The sequence below is a fragment of the Microtus oregoni genome, unplaced genomic scaffold (genome assembly GCF_018167655.1).
Source record: "Microtus oregoni isolate MIOR12 unplaced genomic scaffold, Mior012 000007F_ref0000211, whole genome shotgun sequence".
Taxonomy (NCBI): Eukaryota; Metazoa; Chordata; class Mammalia; order Rodentia; family Cricetidae; genus Microtus; species Microtus oregoni.
The window spans coordinates 41,405,154-41,430,191 of NW_024543066.1; the positions used below are offsets into that span (position 1 = coordinate 41,405,154).

A 25,038-nucleotide genomic window follows, 5' to 3' on the forward strand; every position below is an offset into this window, starting at 1 on the left:
TCTAGCATCTTAGACTGCAGCTCATTTGGAATCCTTTTGCCAAAGGCCTTAAGTCATCTGGAGTCTTTTCCTCCAGGCAGGGTTCCTGAATTGAGGCTCAATGTTGTATAATTAACATAGCTTAGAAAGATAATCATGTACATGGCGAGTATATTGGTGATCACATTTCTCTCTTGGAGAATGTCTCAGAGCATGTGATAGGGTAACATGTGTTTCACTTGTAGACAGTAATACTAGGATATTTCCAAATTCGTTTGAGAAATAAATTGTTTTTGAAAAATCAAGAGGTCTAATAGACCAATGGTTTTCTTTAAGTTATTGCTTCTCTCTGCAAAAGTCTTATAAAAGATTTAATTATACAAAGTAATTGAACCAGGAATCCTTATGTTCATTTGTTAATCTTCTTTTCTGATAAATGATTGCTTGTGGTTAAGTTTTCGAGTGACTTAGAGTTTTGCTCACTTAATACTGCACCACACAGAAAGACTTCACATACCGAGTTCCATCTTTTGTGTTTAACTGGGTTTAGGACCATAAACTGGTTGTAAAACAGAGTGTGCGAGCTGGCAGCAGCATCAGTGATTGTCATTTGCCTTTACCATCTTTTCTATTTCTCAATAAAGTATCTTATAAACTTATATTAGAACATTTGATCCACGACTTGTTACAAGTTCATTTCAAGGAGAGGTGGATCTTTAAGCAAGCAGGAGAAACATTTATTGTAAGGAAAGCTTTTGTCTTAGATTTGGTCTGATAGATGGCTTGACCATTACTTTGGCTTTCACAAACATTTTGTTTAACAAGTTCATGTCTGAGAAGTAGATAAGAAGAAGTGGAACTCAGAAACATCAAAATTGAAGAGTAAGGTAACTGGCCTATGTCTGTGACTCTAATTGCCCTAAATGACTGGCCATGCCCAAATCTCTCCTTCTGCCCCTTGGACAGTGGGCATTCAGTCTCAAGGTCTGTCAGAAGATGGTGGAGGGAATCCCATGGCCTGATGATTGTGCTTTGCATGTTTTGTCCAGTGCCAGATTCATGCACTGGGATGTGTCTAGGGCTGTAGGCTGTTCATTCACTCTCATTTCACCTGGGAGCAGTCCCTGGGGATTATAATGGTACCTAGCCTAGGGAAGTGTAGTCAACCAAGGGCCCGTAAGGTAGAAGGGAAACTTTGGTCAGGGAGTCAGTCAGTCATCCAAAGTCTTCTTTAAACCAAGGAGTTGTCACACAGTGTCCATTATAGAGTAATCTGTTACCTGATGTAGGGAAATGTCCCAAAAGACCAGAGCTAAGGAGGAAAAATTTGTTAGTCACAGCATCAGCATAACACAATACATTGTGTACATTAACATCTGCAGCCATTGTAAATATTGAAAGCAACTAGCATCCAAGTAGACACACACATGAAGCTTCTGGTTCTTGTCTTGTGGACTTGGTTCCTGGTACGACAGTAGACATACTCATATCCCTTAAGTTCTTCCGTCACTGGCTCAGGGGTCTGCCACAGACTATTACTGTACTTTTCTCCTCTGCTGCCTTTTCTCGGGAGCTTTCTGTTCAAGGTAGTCAGCTCTCCTTTCCGTAATCAGAGTGTGAAAATGTGGAAACAATTATTTAAACTAGAGGAGTGACCTGCTAGATGTACTAAACAGAACAACATAAAACCGCAGAGCAGTGTCTCCAGCCTTTAAGAGTAAATATTTTAAGGGAGGAGATGATTCTTGGAAATGACTTCCACGTCTAACAGCAGAAATGAAATAAAGCTCTGCTCCCTCTTCAGATTGTTTACATTCATGGCTTTCAGTTTGGGTTACCTACTTTATAATTTTCTGTCTTTTTCTTATTTCAGGATTATTGCTTGATTTATTATGTAGATTTCATTGTCATGTAGTTTTGCCTCACTCTTACAGGTGTTGTTAAGGACTTATGGACTGTAGTTCTCATGAACAAAAATCTGCAACTGGAAAGGCATTTTCAGTCTTTGTGGGTTTGAGTAACCTCTGACCCAAAGTGACTTAGGTTTTAGTACTACAAAGCAGCAGATTGGGGACTAAAGCATCTTTTCTGACTTCCATCAGGCAGGGATGCTGTGCCCCCTCTCCCATGGCTGGCCTCCCCAAGGCCTGCCATGCCCTGGGGAGCCAGGTGTGGGAATCTGTGCCCCCACTGTTCCACAGCCCCCATCTGTTGTATAATGGGGCTATGTGACCTACAGGTTTGCTAGACTCAGGAGTTTTGTGGCCACATCATTTGTTGGGTGCTTCCCCCGCCCTCCTGACTTAGAGCCGTGACACCAGCTGAGTCTTTACTTTTTAACCTGATGACTTTCAAAGATGCCATTCTTGGGTCCCAAACATGGCTGTGAAGTTTAATCTTGATGGCATTGAGGGACACATAGGGTCAGTGAATCCACCTCTGGTGTGGCAAAAGGCATTTTCATAAGACTGTACGGTATGATCTGTCTGACCAAGTCCATGGTGTTTCACTGAGGGGTTCAGTAAGTGAGTAGCTTACCAGAAGATACCCCCACATACACACACACACACACACCCAGGGAGATTAGGACACGTCTATTTGGAGAAAGTGGTCATTGGGAGTCTTTCAAGGTTGCATCTTTCTCTGTCCTCTTGTTTCTCACTGTTTAATATCTGCCCTGAAATGAGCAACTCTGCCCTATCATACCTTCCCGCCCCTCTCTGCCTTCCACTGGCCCACTGAACAGGGCCAGGCAAAAGGCTGGGATGCCAAAACTGTCAAAATGTTTCCATTGTTTCTGTCAAGTATTTCTGTTTAACACTCACATGCATATGCACACACACAAACACATGTACACATACAGATACATGAACACACACATACTCCCATGCAAACACACGTGCTCACACATATACACAAATGCACTCACACATAAACATGCACACACACACACACACACACACATACACACAAAACACCACTGTGGTTTAGATGGGATTCCAGTTTTGTTATAGTAACAGTATTCTGCTGTGTGGGAAAAGACTTCCTTTCATCTTCATGAATTTACTTTTTATGTACCTTGTCTTTCCTTAACTTCAGCAGTCTTACAGTTTCTAGCTGGTAAGCCTTTTGCCTATTGTACATTTTAAATGTATTACTTTGAATTTTATTCTTCCTGATTCTATTGTCAGTGAACATATTTTGTAATTTTTTTTCAGATTTTTAATTTCTAGTATATAGAAACACAATTGATTTTGAAAAGACTTATGTTTATGGGTGTTTGCATACATGTATATATGTGTACCTCATGTTTTCCTGATGCTTCAGAGAGGCCTGAAGAGTGCACTGGCTCACCAGGAGCTGGAACTATAAATGGCTGAGAACTGCTGTGTGGGTGCTGGGAATGCAACCCCAGTCATCTGCAAGAGCAGCCATTACTCTTAACCACTTAACCTTTGCTCCTGTCTCAACACAGCTGACTTTACATGCTGACTTTATATTATGCCGGATCACATGTTCTATAAACAAAGATGATGTTTCTTCTCTTGTTTGTTCATGGATATTTTATTTCTTTTCTTTCAGTTGCTCTGGCTAAAACTTTTAGCACCGGGTTGAAATAGAAGTGACAGAAGCGACTATCCATATTCTGGCATATTTTTCACCATTGAATGGTTTCTGTGGAGTCTCATGTTGGTCTTTATTATATTAGGAGGTTCCTTAAGCAGACATATATCTCATTTGTTTGCTTGTACAGCTATCCTTTTTCTCACATATTTTTTTTGTATTTTTTTTCAAAGAGGATGAACCAAGTTAATCTTTTTTGTTACTATGTGTGTTTTATTTCTATTTATTTTGATATTGAACTTTACTATGCAGCACAGATTGACCTTAAAGTTTCATTTGCATAACTGTCTGTGTTCTAGGATTATAGGTGTGCCCTCAAGTATGAGTTAATACTTATTATTTAATTATATGGTATATGTAGGTCTCATTCTTTCATTGACTGTCCTGTTTTCTCGTTCATGATGATTTATTTCCTAGTGTATGCAATACTGGTCCTTACTTTATCATTTGTGGGAATAGTTGTAACCCTAAGATTAAATATGTTCTTAAAGAGATAATACCAGGTACTGTTGAGTACTATAAATACAAATTACTTTAAGTTAATGTTTGGCTTTATTCATTATCTTTTCTGTCTATTTAGAAAATAAATATTCTGCCACCATAAAATTAAATCTATTGCTAACAATTTTTGTTGATATTATTCTATTGTGTGTGTGATGTTATTGTTTTTGTTGTTGTTTATGTTGTTTTATTTGAGACAGGTCCTCTGTGTTTAGCCCAGGCTAGCCTTGAACTCAAATGATCCTCTGTCTTTACCTTTCACAAGTGCTGGGATTAGTGCTTTGTAATCAATGCACATAAACCATTACAGCTAGAAATTCTTAGGGAAGATTCTATTTATTTATTAATTTAAAATCTTCTGCACTAAGCCTGACATGTAAGGAACATTGAAGGATGGACAGTTTGCTAGTTCCCACGCTGTAAGGGACACTGGAAGGATAGACAGTTTGCTAGTTCCCACGCTGTAAGGGACACTGGAAGGATAGACAGTTTGCTAGTTCCCACGCTGTAAGGGACACTGGAAGGATAGACAGTTTGCTAGTTCCCACGCTGTAAGGGACACTGGAAGGATAGACAGTTTGCTAGTTCCCACGCTGTAAGGAACATTGGAAGGATAGGCAGTTTGCTAGTTCCCACGCTGTAAGGAACATTGGAAGGATGCACAGTTTGCTGGTTCCCACGCTGTAAGGGACACTGGCAGGATGCACAGTTTGCTAGTTCCCACGCTGTAAGGGACACTGGCAGGATGCACAGTTTGCTAGTTCCCACGCTGTAAGGGACACTGGAAGGATGCACAGTTTCCTAGTTCCCACGCTGATATCATCCAGAGCACTGGGTGTCAGTTTCTCGTCTTTATACTACTTCTACAAATGTATTTCTGTCTTTTATGGGGTCTGTTCATTCTTTGCTGCACCTTGAAATCTATGCTAGTTCACTCCAGATTGTAGGTTGCTCTGAGTTAAGTATATACCTAAATACAAATATATGGGCCTCTGTTCTCTATTCAAGTGAGAGTCGGTCTTCTCATTGTGCTTGAATGGTTTAGTCTTCTCTTCGGCTAACGCAGTCTTTAAGTAAGATATCCATACATCCATGCAGTTCCAGGTGTTCTTTAAGAGGGAGAGTCTCTGCATATCTACTACACAGATGCTGTAAACAAAAACCATAAATCATTCTTTATATTCTGCTGTATGTAGGTGGCGATCAAAAGCTAATTTCAGTGTTATCATATCACATTTTGTGACTATTGCTCTGCTCTTATATTGACAGAGTAGACTTGTTACCTGGTGATTTGATGCTTAAATTGTGATATGGTTGGTGGTATTTTTCCATATTAAAATTTTTTAAATTATTTTTAATTAAGTGTATGCATGTTTGTATGTTTGTGGGTAGCAAGCCGTGATGCTGGTATGGCCAGAGGCTGGAAGGTTGGATCTCCTGAAGCTGGAGTGATTGTGAGCTGCCTGCTGTGGGTATAGGGAACCACTCTTGTGCTTTGCATTTTGACAAAGCAACTCCCCCTTATAGATACTTTGTAAACTAAGAAGGGATGCAGATAATAGTATATTTTTTTTGGAAGATACAGTTTATAAGAAAGACATTTATTTCTTTAGTCTACAAGGTGGAGTGGATTGTTGGATTGTTGTGAAGAACAATAACCTCTTTATTCAGCTGATTTTTATAATGAATAGGAAGCATATATGTTTGCTTTACCTAGTTTGCAGCATTAATAATGGTATGTCTTAATTTTTCCTACAGGTTTTCTTTAGGGGATGCTAGGAGGCCTCTCCATGAAACAGCAGTTTTAGTAGAAGATGTGGTTCACACACAACTAGTTAACTTGGTAAGATCACATATAACCCCATTTGGTATTTCTTTTTCTTTCTATTTTTATTGTACTTCCAACTCTACACATTAAAAAATTTTTATTTACAGCTAGATTTTTGGCTTTATTGACATATAATAATACCCATTTAAGTATATAATCTGATACATTTAATAGTGGGATGTTGCCATAACAACAGTATGTTCAGCCTTCGCTGATGTACCCCAGAGGCTTGTTAGAATTCTTAAAACCCTGTTTACTTTAGGATAAATAATATTTGCACAAATGGTGTGACAAATTCTCAACTGTTGTTCATCTTCCTCTGATGTCATTATCATACATAGCCATAACAGTTATGGAAACCTGGAAATAATTCTGGCACAATAATTTTTACAGCCTCATTCAAATTCCATCCTCTTTGCCACCAGAGACCCAATCAAGGACACCACACTGGCTGTTAGATTTAGTCGCTATACCTGAGCTGTCTCTTTCTGTCTCTGCTAAGCCTACAGGATTTTCTATTCTCTCATAACCTAAAAACTTTTGAGAAGTGGAGTGTCTTCTGGTTCTTTGGACTGCTCTTATAATTAGAATGTAATCACACATGTTGAACATGATTTTTTATGAACTGGTGGGATCTCCTCAGTGCAGCATAGCAAGGATGTCCTGTCTTACTGATGTGTCTTATTTTTACATTTCTTGGATACATATTGAAGGTGGAAATGCTGAGTTATTTTATTGTATAAATGTACTTGTTTTATTGGTTCATATTAAGGGTCAAACCCACGGTTTTGTTCATGCTAAATGCCTGCAATAGTACTGAGATATACTCTAAACCCATGTAACTGTTATTTTAAATATTCAAGTTAGGTTAGTAAAATACATTGGGACATATATGTTTATAGCTATGTAAATATTTTCTTTTTGAGTATTTTTTAACCTATTAGCATTATAACTTATCAGGAAATTTTATAAAATTATTACTATAGTGTTTGCACAGAAGTGATTTTTCTTTTCTTTCTTGTCTACTTATTACTTGATTTTCTTCTTAATTGAAAAGCTTTCCTGCACTTTTTTTTTAAATTACTTTTTGGGGTTATCAGGAAAGATATTTAATATTTAAATTCTTTCCTAGATGTCATTATCCAGTGTCATCATTATTCTTATTACTCAGGCTATTTTAGGGCTATCCAGTGGGTGCACATCAGTTAACTCACATCCCACATACATTAGAGACCTCAGCACCTGCTCTATGGCATATGGCACAAAGATATTCTTACATTGTGTTAATTTTTCAATTTTTAAAGTTTGCTGTTAAGATATTTTGTTTGGCTTACAATTATTTTTACTTTGCTATATTCAGGGACATCAATCTTTATTGATGTTGAATTTTGAATCATAATTTCTTTTTATATAATAACTTTGAGTGTTGTAAATAGGAGCGGCGGGGCTGTATCCCCAGCACCCTGGCCGCCTTACTAGCTTATGCCCCGAAATAACAACACACAAACTGTATTCATTTAAACACTGCTTGGCCCATTTCTATCTAGCCTCTTCTAGGCTAATTCTCACATATTAATTTAGCCCATTTCTAATCATCTGTGTAGCACCGGTCTTACCGGGAAGATTCTAGCCTATGTCCATCCTGGGTCAGAGCTTCATCGTGTGTGCCTCAGAGAGCAGAGCTATCTCCTGTCTGCCCGGGAGAAGGGAGCATGGCGTCTCTGAGCTCACTTCCTCTTTCTCCCAGCATTCCGTTCTGTTTACTCCTCCCACCTATGTTATAACCTATCAGGGCCAAGCAGTTTCTTTATTGCTTAACCAATGAAATCAACAGATTGATATATGACACTCCCACATCATTTGAGGAATAATTCATTTACGTTACTTTCTAGTTTTTTAAATTACTTCATTGTTTCCTTTATATCCTCAGTTCTCAATCCTTTTTTGGATATATGGAATCAATTTTGCCTTTTGTTGAATAGTCTCCCAGTTTTATTATAAACATTTGTTAAAAGTCTACCTTTTTCCAGTCATTTAAACTACCTTCTTTATCAATATAGGTTTATCTGTAGCAAGAGTTATAGCTCTTGTATTCTGTACTAGTTTGTCTGTCTTTGTAGTCAGGTGACATTTGCTTTATTATATAGGTCTTATAGTACATTCTAGAGATCTTAGGGCTGTATTACCCTAACCCCTCCTATTTTTCTAATGTATCTTGCTGGTCTGGTACCATCATACCCCTTATCTATGTTTTTCCTTTCTAAGGTTTCAATTACTTGTAGCTAATTACACCTGAAAATATAAAATAGAGAATTCCAAAAGTGAACAATTAATAAGTTTTTAATGACAATCCATTGTGAGCATTGTGCTGAAAATACACACCATCTTATCCCTTTGTCCCAGTATCTGTGCCACATGTCCCACCTGCCCTACTGCTTCCACAGTTACCAGACCGATTGCTGTTCCCTAACTTCTGCTGTACAAGTCATTTATTTGAAGAAAAATGTTACATTTACACAGCTTTTCTGCAGTATATTGTTTTTTAAGATTTATTTTGTGTGTGTGTGTGTGTGTGTGTGTGTGTCCAGAAGAGGATTTTATATCACCTGGAGCTGGAGTTACAAGTAGTTGTGAGCTGCCTAACATGGGTGCTGGGAACTGACTTTGGATCCTCTGCATACTGAGCCGTATTTCTAGCCCCTTCTATTATATTCTTAAAGTTGATTTTTGGTTGTTAAACTCTTACCATGCCTAATTTATAAAGTGAACTATAGATGTGTTTACATAGAAAGAATTTAATACACACAGGGTTTATACTTTCTGCTATTTCACAAATCCCTTTGAGGCATTGGATGGAACCTAATACAAGAGGATAGGGAAATTATTTACTCACTTTTAACGTAAATATTATTACTATTGCTGCAGGAGCTCCTTCCGCTCCTTTAGCCAATAACCTTTAAGATACAAGCCCACTTGGGCATGGTCTCTTTTGCTTTAAAAAGCAGTGGTAGCCATGTGCTTGCTCTCTTGCTTCCAGCTCCACTTCTGGCTATTAGACTCCTTTACTGGTTGTGCAGAGGGCTGTTGTCTAGGATGGTAATCTATAAGTTTTTCCTTTTAAATAAATAACCCTTTTATTAATCATAATTCCAAACTGGTGTGGGATTGTTTCGTGACTTACACCTCATACCATCTTGTCTAGTTTATATTAAATTTATTAGTATGTTTACTGACATCACATGAGTTTATAATATAGAATTGCATTGTTATAATATTGACTTTTTCTTTGTAACAACCAGGGATCTCTATAGTTGTTAAAGATTGCTGACGTCTTTCAGGGAATTTCTTTTGGCTTGCATATTTCTTGTTACATTACTTCCTAAGTACTTTGTGTTCTTCATTGGCTTTATAAGTGGGGATTTCCTTTTGTAATTACATAGTGAAAACATAAGCCTGTATACTCAAGTTGCAGAGCAAACTCCAAATAGGATAAACCAAAGAAATATGGGTTCAAACTGCTAAACAGTCATAGCATAAATTCTCAAAATCAGTAGACTTTCTTAACCAATAGGTAAAGGTGTTTTAAAGGCATTGAAGTTCTTATCAAAACTCTACAGTCCTGAAGTGTTATGGATTTGTGGGTTAGCAGTAATTTTTTTTCATCTTCTCCAACTGTCTTCAGCTGCCTCTGCTTTTTTCTTTTATAGGGATTCAACTTATATATTAAGTAAAGCTAGATTTCTGAGTGCTAGGGATTACAGGTGTATACCACTGTGCCTATCTTTTTGTTTTGTGCATGGGTGCTAGCAGTTGAACTCTGGTTATTGTGATGCATGGCAAGCACTTTGCCCTCTAATTGGACCCATGATAGCAGCTGTTCATATTATTTTCTTTGGTCTTCTTCATATTCCACCACTCTGAATTCCTCTGAAGATTCAGTAATACATATCAGCTTGGCTAGGATGCTTTGTAGACCACACAGAAATCCAATTTTCCAGCCTTTATTTCCAGAAGATTGTTTTGGAGTAGGAGGCCATGGCAGGATCAAATTTGCTATTTTAAATATATACTTAAGATCTTTGTAATCTCAGTAGTGCAAAATTCAGCTTTGAGTGGATCAGTTTAGAATAGTAATTTAAAACTTGGGCTAGACTATTTTGAGAGATTTGTTTGTATTGCTGTCTGATACTGCCAATAGAGTCAGATCTAGGTTCATAGGGTGGAGTACACACTAAACTGGCCAGGATGGATCATAGAGTTTTATGGCCAACTGAGAGGAAGCTAGAGGGACCATCAGGAGGAGGGAGAGGTCTAAGGATATGCAGGGTTTTTTTTTTTCCCTAGTAGGGGAAGTAGAGAAGAGAACAGGAGATCATTTCTCTGTCACTCCATGGATCTCTCGTTTAGCTGCTCCTATACCAGCTGTTCTAGTGTTTGTAATTTTTCTGATGTCAAAGGCAATTTCCATCCACATAGGTTTTAAAGGTAGGGCTGTTGGGACCACAAGGAGTTGTGTCCAGTTAATGTACAGCCTGAATGGCTTTTGACTGTTCTTGATAATAACTTTTAATATTTCTTTCAGAAGCACTCTTTATTTTTGATTTGTTTCTGAGATTGGAGGAATGTTAATCTGTGTTTTTCAATTCTGCAACAAATCATGTCCCCATAATTTCATTGCTATGTTAGCCACATCCACATATGGTTTTATTTTTCCTGTCTGTCCTCTGACCCTATATACTTGACCCATCCTGTACTTTGTTTTACATGAAATAAAGTTCCAATCCTTACAAGCTGGATATTTACCTCCTAAGAGGCCAATCTGGATGCCAAAATTTTAGTGAAATGATTGTTACATCTGGACCTGTGTCTAGCAAACCTTCAATTAGAATGTCATTTATTCACCTCTTTTACTTTGGTCTTTGATCATTTATAAAAGTTTGCCAAAGTTTTATGGTTTTATGGTCTCTTTCAAAAATTTCTTTTTCTTTATTGAAGCTTTTCTATTATCCAGAGCAATGCGGTGTTTAACAACAGTCATTTAGGTCTTTTAATTGCTCTGTGGAGGAGTTTCCTAGTTCTGGTGAGGATTGATTGAACCAAATTTGACATTGGGGCCTGCCAGAGGCCCCATAAGGCATTTCTCAATAGCATAGGGTTATCTTACCTATCCCTGGTTATCTGCATTCATTAGTCCAGTGCTGGTGCCTTCTGTTTGGGTTATCTCTAGAAAAAAACATTGTTTCTAGGGACATCTTATCTACAATCCCTTTTCAAACAACCATGTTTACCACAATTAGAACATCTGAGATTTTTATTTTTCTCAAAATTTCTAGAAATTATTTCTATCAAAACAGCAACATAAGTGTGAGATCCAATATTAGCAATATTTCTAATCCTTTCATTTATTGGTGTTGATCTTGCCTTAAAAGATCACCTTTTCCATTCTGAAATAGCATTTTCAAAGGCCAAAAATCCAACTAATATTTGTCTAACTTCTGGATCTTATATCATTTTGTTTATAACTGGAGTCTATCTTTGTAAAACATCATTGATATCTTCTTTGGGGCCTTATGTAATTTTAGTAAATGACTCAGTCCTATTTCCAGATTCTTCAACCCCGTCCCAAGTATTCAAAGCTGCTATATAACATAGCGTCAAGCTGTGATCATCAAACCAAGGCTGTCTTTGTATATCAGAATACTGGTCTTCACCGAGAACCCAGTCTTGGGAAATTTCCATACCTCTACCCCTACCTTGTTGTTCTATGACCCTAGCTTCCTCTCTCCACTATGTTTTCTATTGTAACTTAGGGCCAGCTCCCAATATTGCTAGCTAGATCTTTTCAGACTTGTAGAATAATTCTGAGTTGCCCATGAATTTTACGTCTGCTTCACATAGGATGAATGCACAATATATGAAATGACTGATTTTTAAAATCACTTCAAATCTAAAACTTCTACATGCATCCAGTTAAGTTCTGCATAGCCTTGGGGGATGCCTAATCTGGTGATCATTCTTGTGTATAAAGTAAAATTGGTTTTGTAATGGCCTTGGACCACTTCTCTTCAGTATTGTGATAGGTTCTGCTCTAAATTTGTCTGTCTGTGTCTGAATATTTTTTATTTTCATTATTAGGCCTTTCTAAAGCTTGTATCTTATCAGTCTTAAGTCTTTCTAAAGCTTACATCTTATCAATATTAAGTCTTTTTAAGGTTTGTATCATATCATTCTAATTTTAATATTCGGCACAGTTATCAAACCATTTTTAGAATAAAATATGAAATACCAAACTGATAGTAATTGAAGTCAGTATTATGTCAATACCAGCTAAGTGGCTTATTCTTTCATTTATGTTTTCCATTTGCAAACAATCTTTAGTAGCACTAAACAGAGTACTAACTTTCTGCATTGTGATATTTCCTATTATTGACATGGGAAATAGCCCCCTTTTTTTGAAAACCTAATTTTCCCTTTAAGACTTCCCAGGTGTCTCACTAGTTCTGCTGAGGCTGACAGCGTAGGCAGAGCTGTGCAGCAGTCATCAGCTACAGTGGCAATGCTTTACTGTTCCAGCAGGGAAGGCAGTTGTGACTGTGTGCTCCAAGCCATGATCATTGCATGACTGGGCTGAGGGCCACTGTGGCTGTCTTAAAATACACACGCCAAAAACAAAACAAAAAAGTGCAAATAGCTATATACATTAATGTACATTTAAATGCTGAAAATCAAATGGAATGATTATACATTTGTATTAAAATAATGTCATAATTTGCAAAAATAATTTATATTATCAAGTTTATAATCTATATTTTCTTCATTTTAGAGACAGGAATAATAGAGAGAAGTTATGAAGAATCTACAATTTAGTCATCAAATTTAAACTTACATCATAATATACCAGTTACAATAATTATTCCTTTATTTCAGGGCTTGATGTTTGGGGCCCAATGATTCACTGTGAAAGATTAATGCTTATTCCATGGCTTACCTCTTGGTTCACCCAGAACTCTTTTATGCTCATATTTGATCTGTTTGTATGGCATCACCTAGCCAGACAGGGAAGGAGTTTGATGTCGGTGTTTGTCATAAATTGCCTTATCTCTTTTGCCCGATATCATTGTCTTGAATAGTCTGTTTTAACAGTCATGTTCTTTTTAACCTCTGAGGCTTTACTTTTTGTATTTTTTTTTTGTGGACTGTAAATAGTTGTTCAGAATAGTGCCTTCAAGTAAGAAAACTGTATTTTCAACATAGTACATAGAAAAACATTGGATTCTTCTTTAATTATAAAATCTGCCAACCAGATTATTCTTGAAGGTTGGCATGTCTCTAACTTCAGTGATGGTAGATTAAAATAACCGACATTTATCTACATTAGCAACTCGTTCAAGAAATACTTCATAGCAAGACTGACTGCAATGAATGTCCCAGGTATGCGGTAGAAGCAGAGTGATCCCAGCTCAAGTGTAGGGGTGGGGTTACAAGAGTGAAGTTTGGGGTACATAGAGAATCCCAGTTAAAAGGAACAAAGAAGGAAGGGAGGGAGGGAAGAAATGAAAGCATGCAATTAGCTATAAATTAAATTTAAAAGTTTTCCCCTAAATCTTCCCCATCCCCTTTTTTATGTACAGTTCCCCTGCAATCTTTGCCCTTCTAACCCCCAATTCTTATTCAGTACTTTATTTAATAAGACATCCTCCATTCCAAGTAATTCCCCTTTTCTCAGTTTAGCTTAGGAGTTATGAATGGTTTAGCATCATTGGTTTCTTTTTGATGGTTTCTGCGTATAGGTTATTAAATATGTTAACTAATGAAAATATGTAGTTTAAATGCAGAAAAGCAGTTGATTTTAATCCTTCTAAACAGATTAAAATAGTAAAGTAATAGAACTTTGCCATGTATCATATGTTTGTCACTAAAGACCAAAATCAAGGCCTATAACTCCAGGCAAGCAGTCTTTCACTGCATTCTGCACATACTCTGAATGATAGCACTTTAAAGTTGATCCATACCTGAGAAATCATGTTTGTTTTCACAAAATGAAATGACCATTTTATATGTTATGTTGCTTGAATACTGCATATTTCGTATGCCTCAGGAATTCAAATTAGAACTCCGCAGAGACAGGAAACTCTGTAGTTGCCACACTTTACACCATGTTGCCATGCTAGCCCCTGCTTCTGGCATTGTTCATACAGAGTATCAATAACATCCCTTCTCTGGGCGACAGCTAGTACTGGTGGTTGTTGTGGTTGAAAACAGGCCACTTCTGATGTGATTTAGATAAGAAATGGATCAAATATACCCAAAGAATTTTTGCCAAAAAGATGTAAAACTTGTTAGCTTTTAAGCTCCCTTCTTCCGCAGGCTGACCCCCTCCTAACTTTCAATTAATAGGGATTTGTGAACTTGTGTGTGACTTTGTATTATTATATTGTCAGTATTTCTTCAAGTTCATCCAATCTGATTTTTATGGCAATATAGGTATTTTATGTCTCTTAAGCCCAGATTAATTACAAGATTAATCTCTGCATTAAGTACTTTGTCGCAGCTGTGACAGAAATCCGACACAAGCAGCTTACTGGAGAAAGATTTATTTGGCTCATAGTTTTGGTTGTTCAAATAAGCCAGGAGAATCAGTTTGAAGGAAATTTCCAGTACTCTGCTGTTCTTACATTTTCTTTCATTTTTTTCTATTTATTTTATTTCACTAATATTCAATTCCTTTTTTAAACCCTTCCCTCATAAGTGTCTCCAGCTGCACTCTCAGCATCTTAGCTGAGGTCTAACATAGCACGGGTTCTTTCCTAGCAGGCTTTTCCTAGAGTTCTCACTGCCTTTCTTTCTGGTTTGCTCAAATCCTCCCTGATGCATGGTAAACTGTATGGTACTGTATCCTGGGTACTCCTTGATGCTGTCCGTTCTGAATGTTTTATTTCTGACAAACTTCTCATGGGTTTCTTGGGTATTTAGACGAACCTGAGAGATCCACCACTTTGCTGAAACTCACTCTCCGGGTTGAGCTGCACCACGTAGTACAGATGGGGAGAGATGTGGGTAGCATTGGAATGATGGCCGCTGTTGGAATCATCCTCTAGAATAATACCTGGTGGCTTCTAGTGGCTATGTAACTGCTTTCCTTTGGTCTTTCAAAGTCTTTTTTTTTTAATTTTTTTCTTTTATTTATTTGTTTGTTTTTTATTTAAAAAATTTCCGCCTCCTCCCTCTCCCCCCTCTTCTCTCCCCCTCCCCCCACTCCATTCCCCCTCCCTCTCCAGTCTGAAGAGAGTCCGGATTCCCTGCCCTGTGGGAAGTCCAAGGTCCTCCCCACTCCATCCAGGTCCAGGAAGGTGAGCATCCAAACAGACTAGGCTCCCACAAAGCCAGTTCATGCAGTAGGATCAAAACCCTGTGCCATTGTCCTTGGCTTCTCATCAGCCCTCATTGTCCTCCATGTTCAGAGAGTCTGATTTTATCCCATGCTTATTCAGTCCCAGTCCAGCTGGCCTTGGTGAGCTCCCAATAGATCAGCCCCACTGTCACAGTGGGTGGGTGCATCCCACGCAGTCCTGACTTCCTTGCTCATGTTCTGTTCTTCATTTGGACCTTGGGAGCTCAGTCCGGTGCTCCAATGTGGGTCTCTGTCTCTATTTCCATCCATCGCCAGATGAAGGTTCTATGGTGATATGCAAGATATTCATCAGTATGCCTATAGGATAGGGTCATTTCAGGTTCCCTCTCCTCAGTTGCCCAAGGAACTAGCTGGGGACATCTCCCTGGACACCTGCGAGCCCCTCTAGAGTCAAGTCTCTTGCCAACCCTAAGATGGCTCCCTTAATTAGGATATATACTTCCCTGCTCCCATATCCACCCTTCCTTTATCCCAACCATCCCATTTCCCCAAGTTCCCCCCATCCTCCCCTTCTCTCTTTTCTCTCCTCATTTCCCCTTACCCCCATCCCACCCCGCCCCCACTGCAGTATTTATCCAGAGCCAGCAATGGTCTGTTTTCAAATGTCTTTGTAAGAGAAACATTAAAATACTTCATCTATACTTTTTTGTTTTAACTTATCTGATTTCTTCTCAAGTTAGTTAGAAAATCAAAGTTTTGTGTATCATTAGGAGTCATTTATCTATCCCAGTTTCCAAAATCTGAATCATAATTAGTAAATCATCCTTTTATTTACACTTGAGTTTCAAAATGAACTATTTCCTTGTTTCATCTAAGTCTTTATGTTCTCAAAAGAAGCTGCTTTGTCACTGCAGCAACTGAATTTATGTTGAGATGTCAGAATGGCTTTGAATGGTGCAGTAAGAGCAGACTGCTTATTTTTAAATGTCAAATGGGTTATGTAGGCTTTATATTTTATGCCAAGAAATCAGATCTATCCATCTGTATGAAGTCACCTCTGATGAAGCCCAAGTTTGTACTTGGAGCACGAACGCTGTGTCCTAAGTGTACACTGGAGATGAGAGTGAGAGAAAAGTGGGACCAGATTTCCAAGATCATTCAGTTTCAAACTGGGTAATTTTATAGGGAGCTGGAGGCAGTTGCAAGTTTTAGATAGGCAGAGGCAGAAAGACAATTCATGAGTTTTTTGTATAGATCGTGAGAATTCCAATGTCATTGACAGAGGTATATAAAGAGACTGTTATAGTATTTAGGCTGGAAGCATTTGTTTTTTCTTGGACAGTGATCAACACCAAATGAAAAGTTTAGGACTAGGAAGCACCAGAAGGAGAGGAGAGGAGAGGAGAGGAGAGGAGAGGAGAGGAGAGGAGAGGAGAGGAGAGGAAGGGGGGAAGGGAGGAGAGGGAAGGAAAGGAAAGGAAGAAAGATGTGAAGCTTGAGAATATAAGGGATGACACAACTGGGAAGCATGGGTGATGCTGAGCAGCTGGGCAGAGGGCAGCTGCCTTGGTGGAAAGACCTGAAAAAACACGTATTAGGAAGAGATCATGGCTTTAGAAGTGTGCGTCCGCAACTGAAGGGACTGAAGGGAAAAGATCTAAGAACACTGAAGGGCATCATGGCTGGGGTGTGCTGTCTGCCTGAGAAGGATGTGAAGGGCATCGTGGCTGGGGTGTGCTGTCTGCCTGAGAAGGATGTGAAGGGCATCGTGGCTGGGGTGTGCTGTCTGCCTGAGAAGGATGTGAAGGGCATCGTGGCTGGGGTGTGCTGTCTGCCTGAGAAGGATGTGAAGGGCATCGTGGCTGGGGTGTGCTGTCTGCCTGAGAAGGATGTGAAGGGACAACAGGACAGGAAGGCTGCAGCATCACCTGAGTGACTGAGAAGTCTGGAAAGGGAACATTGATGCCTAATCCTGGGGAGACTGGAATGCGACAAAACTACTGAGGCTTTCATTCTTCCTTTGCATCTGTAGCAATCAGATTATCTTTTCATATAAGCACAGGAGTAGTGAGATGGCTCAACAGGTAAAGAAAGGCACCTGCATGTTGTTAACCGTGATCATCTGAGTTTGAACCCAGGGACCCACATGTAGGAAGGAGGGAACTGACTCCCTCCACCCATGTGTCATCACACACACACACACTCACTTCTGTTTTAAGGCAGAATAAAGCAAATGTAGACTGGACTTGTCGATTTTGTGATAAATGGTACTCTTCTAGCATAGATAAATCAAAGCTAAGCATGTGTTTTTGTTGCTCTTTTTCCTCTTTGTGTGATGCTTGAGGTCATATTGTTGAATGTAGCTTACCCTACTGAAGATCAGTACTACCAAATTTCATGAATTAGTATTATTTTCTTAGTTTCAGCTTCTGCTTTTTATGGTATTTATAATTACTAGTCTGACTATAAACTTAATCATCTATCCATAAGAAGAGACTCATTTGAAGGCATATGCTTTCATTGCTACTATGATGGCATCAGTGTTCCTCTGGGTATGGAGGTGATGGAGATACAGACTTAGCACATTCCGTGTGTACTGACCCAGTGTGTTCATGCTTTAAGAATCATCCTTCCAAATGTGCCTGTCCTTGTTATTTCTGCCCTAACCACAAATGCTATCCACTCTGTACCATGAGCTGGGAAGTGCTGGTAAAGCAGAAGCTTCGAGGACACACATTGCTGGGTTTGAATTTTGGCTTCCCGGTTAGATAGTTTTACAGTTTTGAAATTCATCCCTAGGGATTTTTGTTTACTAATCTATTGAAGTTTACCAAACTTATAGTCATTTTATTATAATATATGTAAGTCACCTAGCACTGGTCCACACCCTTTACCAATGGATGCAGGCAGCATTTAATTATTGACACCCAAAATTGTAATCATGGCGCTATGTGTCAAGGGCAAAGGCACAGAAAAGCCAGACAAACCTTAGATTCCTATGCTGTATGTATTTGGAGCTGCTTTCTGCATTGGAATTTTATGCCGTGTATAGTTTTGTTCTCTATTTCTTGTGTCTCCACATTTCATTTCTTTTTTTCTCATGTATCTTGCAACATTCACACATACAAAAAGTTATTTTTAAATCAACTCAAATATTTCTGCTTACCCAGGAAATCCTTCAATGGTTTCTCATGCTTTTGAGTCATCAGAGTTTATGTTTTAGTGATGACTACTATGCTTATTTTGCTTCTTTTTCAACAATAGTTTTCAAAATTTGTGGCAAAGTTTCCCAACATGTTTCCAAACACATGAATCTAGATTACAAACGAGCAATGATGTTAATGTACTTTATAAAATTTGATGTCTTATGTTGATATATTTTTTTTTCGTTAAAGCCTTTACCCTGGAAAGGCTACTCAGAAACTGTTGATCTGTAATTTTGATAATGCTTTTCCACTCATGCTATTAACATTTGTATTTTATTTTTTGTTGTTATTCTTTTAGACTCTGTATCCCATACTGGCTTTGAATCCTCAACATCCCACCTACTTTTCCTCCCAAGTGCTGGGGATTCAGGTGTGAAACCTCATGCCCGGATAATTTTAGAATACTTGAGCTGAGCAGTGGTGGCACACACCTTTAATCCTAGGATCAGGAGGTAGAGGCAGGCAGAGCTCTGTGAGTTTGAGGCCAGCCTGGTCGACAGAGTGAGTTCCAGGACATAGCTACACAGAGAAACCCTGTCTTGAAAAAACAAAACTAGAAAGGAATTACGGGGATTTAGGAAGAATCTATTATATTTCCAAGACTCATGTGTTCTGGTTTGTGGATTAGCTTTCAAGTATCTTAACTTTGGTTTTGCTTTTAGTTTTAAATAAAAAAAAATCACTGATTTTGAGATAGTATCTCTGTAGGTCCTGCTGTTCTCCATCTCCTTCTACCCAGGTATCTCTAGTGCTGGGGTTACAGTGTGCCCTGAGCAGGTTAACTTTTTTTTTTTTATGGATTTTTCGAGACAGGGTTTCTCTGTAGCTTTGGGGCCTGTCCTGGAACTAGCTCTTGTAGACCAGGCTGGCCTCGAACTCACAGAGATCCGCCTGCCTCTGCCTCCCAAGTGCTGGGATTAAAGGCGGCGCCACCATCGCCCGGCCAGGTTAACTTTTAATACATGGGTATTTGTGTGGAGGCCTTTCATTCATGAGAATGATTTTAATTCAGTATTTTAGGGGTCTGGTTTTGCCATAGTGGTCCTGGAACCTGGAACCTTTCATACTAGACAAGCGCTTTACGAGTGACGTTCTTTAAAAACTACCCAGCAATATTTTTAATGCTTTACTACCCCAAATCATACAGTGTAAAACTTTTAGTCCATACCTTGGATTAAACACATTATGCATTTTGAAAGCATTATTTCTTTACATTAAAATTGTCTTTAAGTAATATTCTTAGAAGTAAAATTTTCCTGTGCCTTCTATAGTTGAGGTGACAAATCATCTGTAACATCTAATACTCAGCTCAACCCGATTCTACACTCTTGATGGTTTTAGAGCAGGAACTTGTGTTTAAAAGGAAGATTGGCTTGTTAGCTGAATTATGCAATTATAAATAAATGTGGTCGCAGCTGCTTTTGATATTCTTTTTTATACACCTGATTGAAAACAACAGGTTTTTAAAAATATTTTTTCATTTCTTACACTGACACCTAGTGTTCACTGTTTCTGATATTGAAATATTAAATTCTAGTTATTAGTAACTATGAAAATAGATTTCCATTCAACAGATTTTTAGAAATACGCCTGACACTGATCACTCCATCTTATTTCCACACTAGAGTCACAGTTTACCTTGGTACTTGTGTGACACCGCTATAGACCACCTGGTGGGCTTCATTACATTTGACAGACACATAGGAAGCATGGATCAATCAAAAGAATTGAAAGCAGTTTTTAATACAAATTTTTAGAATCTGCTTTGTAAGTGGTAATGAGTTCATCTGTGTGAGATTGTTCCTCGGGCCGTCGAGATAACAAACCCACATTCAGTTATGTAAGCAATGAAGAAATGAAGCAAGGCTGTGAACCTGTTTGTGGGGTAGGATAAAGCAAGACCACTTGGGAAATCTGAAGTGTGGTTTCTGAATTCCTGCGGGTCAAGGCTCAGGGCTTCTTACACTTTACCTCCATCCATGATCCATTTTCATCCAGAGATTTTGTACATGACCTCACCTGTGCATATATGATATACAAATCAGATATTCACCGACAATGAATCATTAAAAATTCAAAGCAATTCTTTTATATTCATAATTTTACCATTTATTTATAAATCTTCAAACTAATGAAAATTCATTGTGCTTTTTAAATTTTACATAAATAATTAGATCAGAGGACTGTCCATCACTGCATTCATCGAACATTTTCTTTTTTTTTTTTTTTAAAGTTGCAATTTTAAATATTTATTTATTATACAATTTTCTGTCTGTGTGTATGCCTGCAGGCCAGAAGAGGGCACCAGATCTCATTACAGATGGTTGTGAGCCACCATGTGGTTGCTGGGAATTGAACTCAGGACCTCTGGAAGAGCAGGCAATGCTCTTAACCACTGAGCCATCTCTCCAGCCCTCATTGAACATTTTCAACATTTTTCAGAGCTGATTGATACTATACTTTTGTTATCAATGTTGAGAACATTGTTTGCATAAATGTGGGGTACAAAATGGCAGTTATGTTTAAAGCTCTTGTAGAAATTATTGGAAATTATATTCTAATTCTAAACTCAAAACTTATGAACTCAACTCAGACAGCAATTTTTAAAATCAAGCATTTAACATAGTACAGTCCAAAGCCCGACTGATGTGACGCACACTAAGGAGAAGTTGTCCAGAGATAATAGAAGTCTGTTCGCCATTGTTAAAGCACCATGCCTCCGGAAGAGCAGCAAGTCACTGCAGCTCTGATGTTACAGTCTCCAGTCTGAGCTGACGTGTTCCAGGCAGTGTGACAACAGGACGACTCCAGAACCTTGGTTAGCATGAATTGCACCATAGAGCATCAGTGAGCACAGCCAAAAATACCTTAGATTCATTATGCGTTTGATGTTAAGTTTTGCTTGTTGCACATTCAGAAAGCTTCCTCTGTCGTCATATTTGCCACAACCTCATATATGGATGCATAGCACACTTGGAAGCTGGAGTTTCAAAGTCCCAAATGTTGTGGCTATAGTGTTTGCAGATCTAGATTAGTTTCAGATTGTCTTTAATTAATGAATACAGACTGTCTAATTTGTAGTAAATTTATGCATTGTTACTATAGTAGAGATACAGGTGGCTAGTATGCTTAATGAAATCTGTTCATTAGTTTTTAAGATTTATTTATTTTTGTTTATAAGTGCTTGCCTATGTATGTACACCACATATGTACAGTTTCCATAAAGGCCAGGAGAAAGCTTGAATCCCCTAGAACTAGAATTACAGATGGTTGTAAGCAGCCACGTGGGTGCCGAAAACTGAACCCAGAGCTTCTGAAATAGGAGGCACTCTTAACTGCCAAGCCATTTCCTCAGCCCTTCATGTCATGATCTTGTAGGTCAAGGGAGGAGTGATTACTAGTTGAATTAACTTTTTGCTAAGATTGAACATTTATGTTGACGTTTAGAAAGTCGGCAAAAGAAACTAAATCTTTCATAGTAGAATTGTTTGTTGCAAACTTGGGAGTGCTCAAACAATGAAATGCATTACATTTTTATTTAAGAACTGAACGTTTTGGATGCAGAACAGAGTGGTCAGTTTTGCCTGTCATGGTAGTTACATTGTTCTTAGAGTCTTTCTTTCTCTCATTTTATCTCATCTTATAAATAGTTTTTATTATTCATGAACATCTTCCCTGACAACAGAAATTGTTCCTCCGTTGACAAGCACTTATTGGCTATCTGTTATTATAGTTTTATATAAGATGGACTTTATGTATAAAATGGCAGAGTAATCTTATATTGGTTCAGAGAAAAGATGCTAAAGAAGTATATAAAATGTAAGGAAAGTGATAAGCACAAAGGAGTTTTCATGAGTATTTCAGATCAATTCTTGTATATTGCTCATGTGACTCTTTTGGGGAGTATGTACTGATAATGTTTGAGTAATTTTTCAGAATTTTGAAGTTCATCCAAGAATGGACCACATTCTTAGAATGAGTTCCCCGGTTTCTATAATTGTTTCTCTAGCACATGACATAAAATTCTCTGAGAAGAATTTATTGCTTACACTCATAAGGAGTTCTGTGTCAGTTAATTATTGTAGAGGACATTGTCCACAGTTTAAATAAACTGTTAATTTGAAAATGTCCCAGACTCTTTATGTTGAAATAGAAATTGGGGCATTCTGTAGACACTTTCCATAAAGCCTTTTTTCTGTATGTGTGTGGCTGCTTCTGAATGTTTAAATAAATGTTCTATCTTCTTGTTGAAAGTAAGAAAAGTAGAGTGCTAGTTGAAATTTTTTTCTTCTGGCATTTTATCAATGAGTAGATACTCTTCTTTATTTAGAAGTTGATTGGCTTCTTTTTTTAAATTTTTTTTTATTTTACGTAGAAACCAGATTTTAAAATAGTAAGGAATTACACTCTTAAACAACTGAAGGAAATCACCTGGCTTTCTCCTATCTGTTCAGTTGCCAAAATTAGCTGAAATGGCTAGAGCCAACAGTGAGGTTAGAAGAGTTTCTGGTTTGATATTTTGTCAGGCCCAAGAGCAAAACACTCTGAAACTTCTTTGGTTCCTTGGCTGCACTCTTAAAAATGGGAAGTCTTAAGATTCATCTATGATGCAAGGGCCGCCCTGTTTCCTCACTTGTTCTCCGGTCAAGAAATGGAAATAATAAAGTTGAATTTCTGCAGAAGAAATGATATATGAGCAAAGTTTCAAGAAGGAGAAGTAGAACACTATGCATAGAGTCATCCAGAATGAGGGGACAGGGTCATGAGACCCTGAGTTTGGAATATGCTCCAGAATTAGCAAGAACTGCCTGAATGTCTGGAGCAGGGTGAGTAAGCAATAAAGATGAGCTGTGATAGGTCGGTGAGGCATGGTCTGCATGCCCTGATTTTGTCTTTGTGGGTTTTCACTCTCACTTTGTACAGGAGAAAAGTCTGTGTTTTGGTGTACATTGATAGTCAAATCAGATTCCCAAGTTGAATCTTGTGCTAAGGCTGCTGTGGAAAATGGAAAGATGTGCTGAGTTAAAGGTACCTTTTCCTCACCCTTCGCAGGAAAGGGGGTTTGGCCAAAGCGCAGACATGTTGGTTTTGAAAGTAGCTTTGTCGGAGCCCAGGGCCTTCTTTTTCTTTTTGGTACCTTTATTTTGTATGTACTCTTCAGTATCATCTCCCATAGGAACATGGTCTTCAATCAGATTATCAGAACTCTACACCATGATTAAAGATACAGCCACTTTGTGGAGATTAGACTGCAAAAGTTTCAGCATGAGCCTTGTCTAGACTTTTCATTTGAGCTGCTAGGTATGTGTGTTTTGCAGACACAGTAAGTAGTGTTTGATGTTATTTTTCAAGTTTAGATGACTACGGGACACCTACAGATACTTGAGTAGACAATTAAATAGACACCTAGAATTAATGAGCAAGGTTTGTGCTCAGGTATTACAGGCATACCTTAGAGATATGTCAGGGTCTGTTCTAGAATGTGGACAACAAAGCAAATCATGTGGGTTCATTAGCTCACTTGCTCTCTTTCTGTCTCTCCCTCTCTCTCTGTCTTTCTGTCACTCTCTTTCTTGCTTTCTCTCACTCTCTGTTCCTTTTTTCACTGCATATAAGAGTTATGCTTCTCTTGTCTCAACATACTTTCTGCCACTGTAACAAAACACCTATGTTTAGATGGATGCTTTTATAGAGAAAGTAAGTTTTGTTTTTTGTTTTCATTTTTTGTTTGTTTCTTTGGTATGTTTTTTTTTTTTTTTTTTTTTTGGCAGAGTTTCTCTGTGAAACAGTCCTGGTTGTCCCAGAATTCCTTCTGCAGACCAGGCTGACTTGAAACTCACGGAGATCTGCCTGCCTCTGCCTCCTAAATGCTAGGATTAAAGACGCACACCATCACTGCTTTGCTGTACTTTTGTTTTTTAAAGCACTAGCTTATTTAGAAGAGAACACATAGCAAGACAATAAGCAAGTGGCCAGGGAAGGGGCAGCCTCACTATTTTGTAGGGAGCCAACTTATTCCTACAAGACACAGCCTGTTGTTTAAAAACAACATTAATCCATCTATGAGGTTGGAGGCTTAACTTACCAAATTGTCTTCTTGTATGTGTCCCAACTTAAGTGCCACCATTCAGTGCCATGTGTTGGGAACTAACTTTCTAATATCTGAATGTTCAGTGACTTCCTCAGAACAAGTGGTCTATATATTATATTGTACCATTATATCTAAAGGAATAAGTACTAACCTATTAAGATAATAAAAATAGAATATTGTCAACAAACAATAAAAAAGCAAACTGTAATCTTGTGTGGAGGATAGAGCTTCATGCTGATGGCTGCTGACTGACCCAGGTTCTCATTGCTGAAGGTTAGGTGGTTCTGGTCCTTTCTTAAAAGAAGACAATGAAACATTTAACTTTCACAAAACATGTATGTACATTTTTAGATACATGTGATAGCATTTGGTTCCCAGTAGAACTTCTATAGATATAGATACAGCAGCCCCAATGCTGCTTTATTCACCAAGACTATGGAATATCTTCATATCTTGT

The 25,038-nt window shown here is 38.1% G+C and overlaps 1 protein-coding gene across 2 annotated transcripts in view; it reads left to right on the forward strand.

The window, feature by feature from the left end:
* The window catches only part of Supt3h (SPT3 homolog, SAGA and STAGA complex component), a 348,399-nt gene that overhangs the window by 151,547 nt on the left and 171,814 nt on the right, over positions 1-25,038 (forward strand). Inside the window, exon 3 of one of the 2 annotated variants that reach the window (XM_041656171.1) lies at positions 5,863-5,947. The exons of the other annotated variant lie outside the window; for it this stretch is intronic. Coding sequence (XP_041512105.1) covers positions 5,863-5,947 — 85 coding nt within the window. The remainder of the gene's footprint in view (positions 1-5,862; positions 5,948-25,038) is intronic. 2 annotated transcript variants of the gene reach the window in all.